Source organism: Gallinula chloropus (genome assembly GCF_964237585.1).
Source record: "Gallinula chloropus genome assembly, chromosome: 4".
Lineage (NCBI taxonomy): Eukaryota > Metazoa > Chordata > Aves > Gruiformes > Rallidae > Gallinula > Gallinula chloropus.
In genome coordinates, this window is record NC_140088.1 from 79611967 (window position 1) to 79623047 (window position 11081).

Consider the following 11081-nt stretch of genomic DNA (forward strand, 5'->3'; position numbering starts at 1 on the left):
TTTTGCTTGAGTTCTCTTTTCTTCTTTCTTCTTAAGCAGGAGATGCAAAACAAAGATCCATAAGAGCCCATCTGCTGCAGATTAAAACATCAGATTATTGCTATTTAAAAAATCTACTTTCTTCACCATTTTTCTTTACAATAACTGTTTCATGTCCAGTCTCAGTTTGTTAAATGCTTGTATCTTTTGAAAGTTGTGCATGCTTTTTACTTTATGGATATTCCCTGCACCAGTTTTTATTGCAAATAATGCTATTTGTTTCTCAGTATAAATTGTCCAGAGCAGCATAAACCTTTGTTTTGTGGAAATCAGTCTTTGTCTGAATGTCTTAGGAAAATAAGCAGGCTCATGGCACTTAATTTTTAAGTGTATACTGGTTTATCTGAAAGCACTGATTTTGTTTGATCCTCTTCATAATGTCAGACAAATTCACTTCAGAGGGAATCACAAGCCTTTGTATTAAATATATCACATAATGATGGGAGCAGTTTCCTTTCAGGGTGTTCAGAACTTTGAAGAATTGGACCACTAAATTCCCCCTAGAGTAAATTCTGGAGTCCCTGTCTCAGCAAAGTCCAGGACATATAGTGAAGCAAGTCTTGATCTCCCAACTGATTAGTTGCAGAGCTGTGGTACGAGATAGTCAGAAGTGCTTCCCTACAGTATAATGCATCATTTGCATAAAACTGATAATATGTGTTCCTTTTTAGGACTCTCATTTCACTTCTCAAATCCATTTCATACTTGTTATTAGATCCCTGTCTGGGCGCATTGTTGGAGGTGTGTGGTGGTTCTTTACCCTCATCATAATCTCATCCTACACGGCTAACTTAGCTGCCTTCCTGACGGTTGAGAGGATGGTGTCTCCCATTGAAAGTGCAGAGGATCTTTCCAAGCAAACAGAAATTGCTTATGGGACATTAGATTCTGGCTCCACTAAAGAGTTTTTTAGGGTAAGAATTTTTACTTTCTAGATTTCTGTTTTGTTTTAAATAGGTTTTCACTCCTGTAAATGTAGGCTTTATTAAGCACCCTTACTTGCAAGTATAAGTGGTTTTGTGTTTTCATTATCCTTACATTTAATTATCCATGTCTATATATAAGTGCCATGTTATAAATACGTCAAGCAAAAGTGGCTGCAATATTCCACTGTAAAGTAAAAACAAGATACGTTCAAAGGAGGGAGTTGATGTCATGCATCTAAACTGTAAGACAAGAGCTAACTGTTACAAACAAGGCTATGTAATATCTCTGCTATATTCTGTGCAGTCTCACAGTGAACAGGAACATGGGAAGGTGCACAATCATGTTTTAATAAATGTTTCAACCTTGCAGATGGGGAATGGGATGCAACCCTATAAGCTTCTGTAGTAAATCCATGCCTGCTTGTGAAGACAGTTACTCTTTGTATTTGCGTTGCAGTAGTGCCTTGGAAGCCTGTCTGTCCTCACCTTCTACCTCTGTGTATTTCAGTTTAAAAAATGCATGAGACTTGCGATGTGCTGAGTCTCAGGCTCCCCTTGTGAGCCCCGGTTAACCCAGTGAAATCCATCCAGCAAATGAGCGAGACACTGAGGCTGTGGGGAAAACCACTGTGGCTGTTTTCCTTGTCTGTCTGCTCTGTGTCTCTCTGCCTAAGATGGAAGTGGATCTGAAGTGCTGCAAACACAAAAACCTGTTGTTTTCCTGTTCTCCAATGGATGATGATGGTGTTAACTTTAAACAAAATATATTTTAAAATAGTTATAAATCTTATTTTTACATGTCAAACATAGCCTGCCTGAGAGTGAAATGAAACAATCTCTCGCATTTTTTATGTACTGCATAGATAGAGCAGTAACTGCTACATTATCATTTTCCCTGGATCCTATAGTGCATATTTAACTGGCAGTGTACTAAATAGGAACCATACTTGTTTCAACTGTAGAAAGCATTATTTTCTGACTTTGATAATAGGCCCAGTAGTAAGACCTGCTGCTGTTGCTCCTGTTGGCTAAACCAAAACTAGCATCAGATATGTAAGCTAATAAAATTGAGATCACATTTGTGCTAAGAGTGTTTACAGGCATTCAGAAGCATACCAATATGTGAGCATAAACCTTCTAGATCGTGGCCATTCTGGGGATTGAATGTGAACTGAGTAGGTCAGTTCTTTTGAATAGTTTCTTTAGAGACTTTTAGGCTTGCTTTTAAAACAAAGTTTGTATGTTTGTTCATCAGTATGTAGTTCTTGTACTCCCAGCACAGACATGTGTCTTTCCAATTGCACTTTTGCACAGCTAGTGTTTCTGATGATTACTTGAGCATTAGTAATTTATTTTTCAAAAAATCAGGTGGCAGTTTTGTGAGGGCATATTCTTCAGCTTTTGTTAAGTTAGCTTTTGCTCTGCACAAACAAGGCTATAAGAATCTCTTCAGATTTCTTCTCAGCAATTTCTAGCACAAGTTGATGCATTACATGTAACACAACTTCTTAGCCTGATGGCTCTACCTACTGTTTGCTAAAAATCACTTATAACTGCCCACTCACTTCTCAAGAAATAACAGCTTCCAGTTTCTTTCTGGAGACTTGAAACTTAAGTTTTAAGAATGAAATGCTCTGCTGAAGGCAATGTGAAAGCAGCCTCTAGCACTGAGAAGACTAAAATTTCACCCACACTATTTCTGGCTAGTGGGTGGGTTGGAGTGGATGTGTGATTTTTGTGTGACCTGGAATTAGGACCCAAAGTTTTTAAACAGCTGGAAATAATTTGAGCATTTTTCTAGCAGCAAGCTAAAAATGGGCTGTTCTCTGTAACTGTCATAAATTAACAGAAATATTTGGAGCTTTTTTTCACAGTCTTTCCAAGAAGTGGCATTATGTACAAGGGTTTTTTTATTGATGAAATGTATACTTGACCTAAATTTTCACTGGTAGAGCCATAATTCCTGGAAGAGCACAAAATTAGGGGTTGTCATACACCGGGGATGAGAACAGTAAACTGAATTTCCTTTGCTCCTAAAACATGTTTTCCGATAATACTTTACACAAGTGAAAAAGAGATCTTTGTCAGCATTTTCCAAAAAGGAATTCCCATCAATAAACTGGATGGTGAAAGTTAGCTGCAAAATCCTGTCCTGAATAGCTGAATAAATGTGTGCAATGTTAATTGAAAGTGGTGGGTTCAAGTCTTTGTCCAGCTTCTGTGACTGCCTAAATAGCATGAGCTTGTTGAGATGTTACGTTACCTTGGGTATGTCAGGGATGTCACGTTAGCTTGTTCTCTGTTTTGTTGTAGAGTTCTAGACTTTATGCCACTTTCATAGGTTCATACTAGTTTGTGTCTGCAATGGCTGTGGCTGGCTACAGTAGCTACCATGGTGAATAGAGCAATCCAGATATAGGTTAGAAAAAAGCAGGTGGAACAAAGATAGAGGCTCACCATGCACCCTGCAGATAATATGGGAGTAGGCGTACAAGTTAGTCCATTTCACTTGTCTCAGAGATAACAGCCTTGACACTCATGACAAAACATGTATTGCCTTCTCACATTCCCCAATTTTAGGTACATACTCAGTGGCTTTAAAGGTAGCCCAGACTAGTAGGAGATATTCTTGCCAGCAGTGAGTAGAGCATCAGTTGGCACTGAATCAAGAAACAACTGAGAAAAAGGGATGAAAAAACATTTTACTCTAGTGCTGCTTTAAGATGGGAAGCAGAAGCTTGGTATATCCTGCATAGAAAATACCAGTGCAGAAATAATGGGTTTTAAAGTATTTTTAAAAGAAAAAAGTAGTGACAGATCTTTGCTGAGCAACAATAACGTCTTGGAATATTGTTATAGATATGCAATTTTTCTTCAATGGCAGAGTGATCAAGTCTCTTGATTATATAGTAGGTTTCTGCAGGAGATGTCAAAGTTGCTACTAGGAGACCTGTGAGTATGATCAAACTCTTCGCAGTTCTGTTCCGTTGAGTTGGGATACTTACTTGTGCTGTGTTTTAGGGATAGTGCTTTTAGAGGTCTTAGTGCAACTGAAAGCCTGAACAAAGATATACAGTGCATTGCTGTTGCATTTTCTCTTGGGTTTAGAACCTGAAATAATGTGAGAAGCATCAAAGAAAATGTGTGTGGCTGTGATTTTCCAGAACTGCATCATTTTCCACAAATCAGTAGTGGATTGTAGCGGTCAGAATGTGAATAGGACAGCAAGCACAGCTTGGATGATTCAGGAGTCATTTCAGTTGGTCTTGCACAGGCACATCACTCCTCTAATTGCCAGATTGCCGATACTGTTTGATGGAGCGGTCAATGGTGGGGCAGTGGAATTTCATCACTCTGGTATGTACTATTGACAATATCCACAGTCACACAGGTTTTTTTACCTTCAGTGATTTCTCAGCACCTGCTGTAAAAAACACTTGGTGTATCTATTAGCTGAGACACATAGTTGAACTTTGAAGGGAGAAAAAAAATGTGACTGACCCAAGAAGACAGACTACTGCTCACCTAAACCAGCAGAAATTATTTTTAAATCATTGTCTCTATGTGGTAACTCCTGAAACCATGCCTTGCTTATTTTCGTGGGCTACAACCTGGAAGAAAGAAAAAGAAGTGCAGCTGTGTAAGTATGCAGGCTTAACATTCACTGGAACGTTTCCATGCTTTCCATCTGCTTGAAGGCACATTGAAAATTTATATCAAAGTGATACAGAGAACAAAAGCTAATTACTTTCACAATTCAATCGGTTTTGCTTTATGCCTAGCTTTATTAATCAAAAATATATACAGATTTGATAGACAAATGAATCATGCTACCTTTTTTCCACTTTAAAAGATGAATTGTAACTAGTCCCATGTGTAATGTAAGAAGGCATCTCAAAAAGAAAAGAAAAAATGACATGACTAATTTACATTATCTTTGCATGTGTTTAAATTCTCCTATGTACCTGTTTTTAAACCAAGAGCGTGACATGGACAAACCAATCTGGTTTTGTAGAACTGTTTTGGTTGCCTTTAAGAGTAGATCCTCTGCTAAGTAAAAGCAAAAGCAACTGCTCCATGACAAAAAAAATATTCTTTAGCTTTCACTATGAAGACTCTGCACAAGTTGCTTGTTCTTGCCTGAAAGGCAAGAGTTTCAGAATGAAAAGTTGGGTATGGGAAAGATGCCAGAAGGATGATGATCCTTACTGTCTTATAAAGAAGTTCTCTTTCATAGTGAAATCCAGCAACAAACATATGAGCTGACAAGACCCCTTGAGTACTTTGTCCTGGAAAAGTCTTGTCTGTTGGGAAGCAAAGAAAATTTGGCCTCAAGTTTAGCAGTACTGTCTTTTCAGAGGATCTTCAACACAGTCCAGTGTCTCTAGATCTACGAGAACATTGAAGTACTTTTTTAACATATAAAGGTATTTAAGTTGATGATTGTATTAGAAGAGGTTATGCAAAAAGACAAAGCATACAGCAGTCTTTGAACCTCAACCGGTCTTTGTGCTGGTCAAGATTTTCAAGCTTCTAAAACCCTGCAGGAAATCTGTAAAACCAGTGAGAAGAAGCACTGATTATTTTGAAATGTAATTGAGGTAAAAAAATCATGTATCATATATCAGCTTCAGTTGTTGAAGTTTTAGATGTAGAAGAACTGTAGAATATATGTTTCCAGAGTTGACTAGCTCCACAGAAGCCTTTGAGAGGTGAAGGACAGAAAAGAATTAGTTATGAGATCTTGTGGAACTTTTACCATGGTCTCTACTTGGTACTTGAGGAGTCGGGGGCTGCAGGACTGGCGTTTCATGAATCTGTGAAGGAGATACAAATAGAGAGTATGGATTAGACTTTTTCAGTTTGACAGAAAAATACTGAGGAGAGCTAAATCTGAGCACTGGGATAATGGAAAGGCTGGCCTTTGAATCCAGCAGCATAGTAATGAAGACATGGTTATATGTTTTTGTGCTGTAGAGGATTCTAGTGATGAATTTTCAGTTGTGTTTTTGAGGTCCTTTCATCAGGGCAACACACAAAAGAATTGATTTACTCTATTGTGAAAGTAATTTTAAAAGAATGAATGCAGTAATCAATACTTCATTTTTTTACTTCAAAGCAGCTCTGTTATTTCACAGGTTTCATTTTCTTTTCTCTCCATATTACCCCAAGTCCTAATGTCTTGCAGACTGCTCAGAGAGCTTGTGGTGCTTCAGAAACTTCATTACATGTATTAGCTTAATTTGAAGTTAGTATTTGCATAATATTTACTAAAATAAAATTCATTAATACTATTAGAGCTTTACTTGGGTTTTTTTGAAGACAAATTGTGTGTGATAAAAGAAACATACAGATATTCTCTGATGTTCCCTTTCAAGGTTTCATCAGTTTTTCATGGATGTTCTAATCAAAGTATGCTGTGTAGTAGGTAATTTTATGCTGGGCAAAAATGCATTTGCAAAAGTACAGTTTGAAGATTCTTGTATAATTTCTTTTATAAACTGATACAATCTAAAATAAGTATAAATAAGTTCTGTTTGTGCTACACCTGGAGCAGATCATTCCGTAATACCACACTTGTTATTCTTAGAAACATTCTCTTGTATTCCAGCCTAAATGTATTTATAACTAGTTTATCCTCAATTGTTACAGTATATTAATGATTATTATGTAGATTACTTTTCTTCACAGTGTTTATTTTCCTCATGAGTTAATACAGAGCAAGTATGCATTTTTTTCCCACCGAGCTTTCATCTCTTTTAACAAAACCATATTTATTCTTTATTTCCAAGCAAGGCACTTCAGTGTTCAATCATCTTATAGCTCTTCTGCGTGCAAGTGTTGTAGTTTGAATTGCTACTTCCTGCATGTGGATGAACAGATATACATTGTATGCCACCTGAGATATCAGGAATGCTTTGTGCAAAGGCACTAATATTTCTCTCTGTCTTTTCTGAAAATAACTTTCTCCTAATTGTATCACACTGTTTTCTGGTAATAAGTTTGGTCATAGTGATAGGTTTGCATTTCTTCAGTTTTTATCAGCTAGAAGTCATAATTTTGTTGCAGATTTTCTTACTGGTCCCGAAGTGCTGGACCATGCTTTGGAACTGGAAAGTTTCATTTCATTTCTATGATTCTAGTGCTCAGAATTTTCCACTTCTCATCTATAAAAAATAATTTCTCAATATCTGGCTTGATGTGATTTCCCATCCCAATTTCCTTTCCCACAAATTCTAGTAATTTTTGTCTTGAAATGTTTACACTCCAAAATGTCATCTGAAGCTGTGCATGCCATGTAGTACAGTACTTCAGACCAAAAGAGCATCGGTCACTTGGAATGCTTTTTCATTCCAGGTAAGTCCAGGCAGTATGTTTATGGTTCTAGACTCTGGGAATACTACAAGTCTGTGATTGACAAAGTGCTTTTGTGTTTCAGAATTTAGTTTATTCCCCCCTCCTTCAGTATGGGTGCAGCAAGTTATTTTTGTTTTGCATCCATCTTGTTTTGATCATTAACCATTTCTGTATCCTCATTCCTAATACTAGACTCTATTTTGATCTCCTCAAAACCAAAGCTGAAGTATACATTTAGCTTATGGTCACATATGTTCATTGTCTTTATTCTCTGCATTTTTTCCACCACACAGCAGATATACTCCCCTTTTTCCCATTCTTCTTTCACTTGAAAGGTCCAAAAATCTGCTCTTTACCATTTGTGGGTTTTTTCCAGTTCAGTTCGTATGACATACTGTTTCCTTTCTGTTGTCAGGTTTCCCTTGACAGATCAAGATCCTACTTGCAAATCTACATTTGTGTTTCAGTGATGTAGCAAAGCTATAGTATTAGATGCTGCTGCAATACGACGATAGTACAGCTGTCCCTCTATCAGTAGGTTTATTAAAGTAAAGTTCTGGGGGTAGAGAGTGTATTTTCCTTGTGACAGGCTCTTCAAAAAGTACACATGGATTTAGGTCATCATTGTGGAAGTTAGTTTGTGTGACATTTATCTGAATTTTTCCTTAAATAAGGTTGAAATGGTCTGCTTTGATTTGTGAATATAGTGAATGATGGGGAGCAGTTTTGATTCTGTTGAAATTAATAAGTCTCAGAGGAGTCATTTCAGCAAGTATTTTAACAGCAGTTAAACAGTCTTGAAATTTTAACATCCCTTTGTAAGACAAGCCTTCTTGAACACTTAACTCTTTAAATTATGTGAAGAATATGATGAGACATAAGGTCCTTGCTTTGCACATTCTTGAAGGTAATTTTTTAAGTAGGCTTTTGAGAAGTTCTTGAGGTAGAATGTTTTACAACTTTCATTAATAAGACCAAATATGTTAAAGATATTATTCAAGTAATGGAAACTGGAAAGCTATAAAACTGTATGTAACTGTATGTGTAACTAACCTTTACCAGTAACAAAGAAAATTAACAACTAATTACAAAATTTAGATCTTCCTCCATTTGTACTTTCATTCACCTTAAATATTCACCCAGTATAAACAAGGTTACACATTTTAAAGTTCTCAAGCTAATTAAAGAGGCTGGAAAAACTAGTTTTGACCTTTTCTGTGTTTTTTGATATATCAATAATGAATTTATTATGTAAATTGGCAAGAGTAATTTTTTGTTACACTTTCTAGTTAATGGTGACATTAACAGTTCCAGTCATTTTATTCAGCATGGAAGGTCAGTAAGATGGTTATACAAAACCATATTGAGAATTAAAGTTCTGCTCCTGCTGTACAAGTTCATCATCTAGTAGAATGTTAGTAGTTTGTGGAGCTATTTCTGTCAATGACATGCTAATTACCACACCCCAGTTTTAACAATAACAGGTCTTTGAATGACAAAATGGAGAGTTATCTGATGACCCACAAAACACAGTTAATTAATTTGATAAAGCTCTGCATAATTTAATGTCCTAATGAGCTTCTTAATGAAGGCAATATTATACATTTAAATGGGCTGTGTACTTTGTAATAATATTTTTTGCAGTCAAAATTCCCAGTGTTGACATATATTTAAATAAATAAATATTATCTTCTTGGGCATTTGTCAATAACTCTATTTTTATGGAAGTGGTAAATAGGAGGAAAAGTTTTCATTGTGAATGTTAGGGTCTTGTGCTGTTGTATTGGTGTTGATTGTAATACCAAAGTTCTAATTGACTTTCAACATAATTTACTGTATTTATATTCTTATGTAGCATGTCATATATACACTGGAGCATCACCTTGCAGTAGCAATGGACCACTGTAGTTAAGAGCACTGCATGTTATTTCCATACTTTCGTAGTCAAGAAATAATATAGCAATCTACAATGGTGCCATTGTTTGGATCTCATGTTAGAAAGTTGGAGTGGTTTTGGGGGCCATTCAAGAAAGAATATAAGAAAGAGATGTGAAAGCCTAACTTGCACACAGGGCATCCTGCAATCAGTAGAATTATGTATCCTTTTGGTTTAGTCTGCTGTTGCTGATGACTGCATGCTCTTCCAAGTTGCAGTTTAAGGAGGAGATGATCATTTGCATAGGATTAAAATACATGGTCCACTATAGCACTGGCCTAATTTAGTAATGATGTAATATGCTGCCCTTCCCCCCCCCCCCCCCAATGTATTTGAATTAGGTAAGTGTATATGCTTTGGTTTTCACTATCAGATAATGTTGCCTTTGTGAGCGTGTGCGTTGTGTACATGGAATGCTTCATGAAGATTTCCTATCACTTTCCTTTTCTGCAGTCCTTTAGCTCTACCTTTCAAACAAAAGACAAATTCTGAATGGAAAGTAATGAAGGGAATACAATGACACTGTTCTGAAAAAAGAATGTATTACTAAACATATTGTATAGCAATATAAATAAAAACCTTAGGAGTTAAGAGGAACCCCTAGGTAGTAGCTTTATTTTTTGAGCCTAGACAAGGTCAATGACTAGCTAGGGATGAAGGCTCTGAGCTGTATGAATTCCAGTGTGATGTTTTTCAGTGTTCATGGCTGCAGAGGACCGTGCAGTCATGGCAAATTCTGAATGCTATTTTCTGGTGACATTTTTCCTAACAGATTTTTATTCCGGTGGTTGCTGGGTAGATTCATTTATATGGCAAGGACCTGTGAGCCATCTAGTGGGAGGTTTCTTCTTAACATTTGACCATTTGGGAAATGTGTTCCTTCCACCTTTTGCATTTGAGCCAGACCCTTAGTCAACCATGGACTCCCCTTATCCTTCCTCATACCTGTTGTGTTCAGATTTCTGTGAAGTGAAAGGGAGATGAGAAGCTTCATTTTTTTGAGGTTGAATGATAAAAGCAAAACAGACTTCCCTAGACAGGAATAAAAATGTTTATTTATTTATTATTTGAATACTAAATATGGCATTTACGTAATATATAAATATAAAATACATTATAATATTACATAATTTATCATGTATCATTTATAAATGTTTTTATTACATAATTTATTGTATTTATATGCTTATGCAGCATGTCATTTATATAACATGAATATAATATAAACATAGAATATATAAATATAATGTATAGGTTTATATACTTACATATAAGTAATAAATTTGAGTACGAGAAGAAAATAATGTTTTAAGTATCAACATAACCTCTCCTCCTGCAAAATGGTATCCAAATGCTTTCTACTGAAAGTTATAGTGACAAGCTCCCAAATCTATGTTGTCTGCTTTGGGTTGAATTGAACCAGGTAAGACAGCTCTAAACCAACTTCAAGCTTCTCCCTTTATAAAGCAAATCTGTAGTAATTTATGAAGTATCACTGTAATCATTTTTATAATGCTGTCAGAAGCTTGATGTCCCTTGCTTAGTTTGTAGTGGTAAATCCTGTGCAGCAAGTTGGATGCATGCCACCAAATGAATGCTGACTTATGGCAGAAATGGGATGGAACATCTGGATTTAATTAGAGAGTAAGCTTAGAGAATGAGATTTCAGGGAGGATTGAAGGCTGGGAGCTTTTGCATCTAAGCCTGAATGAGCGAAGGAAGGAGGACATTGAGCATCCTGCAGAGCTAAACACTGGTAGCTCTGCTTCCAGGGTTGTGAGCAACAGCAGCAGGACTTGGGGAATAGGTAATAGAAAGCTATG

At 36.4% G+C, this 11081-nt stretch overlaps 1 protein-coding gene across 2 annotated transcripts in view; it reads left to right on the top strand.

The window, feature by feature from the left end:
• Positions 1-11081, top strand: part of GRIA2 (glutamate ionotropic receptor AMPA type subunit 2) — a gene marked incomplete at both ends in the record, with an annotated part of 87291 nt that overhangs the window by 71528 nt on the left and 4682 nt on the right. For both annotated transcript variants that reach the window (XM_084263953.1, XM_084263954.1), the window contains one exon: positions 755-953. In XM_084263953.1, coding sequence (XP_084120079.1) covers positions 755-953 — 199 coding nt within the window. The remainder of the gene's footprint in view (positions 1-754; positions 954-11081) is intronic.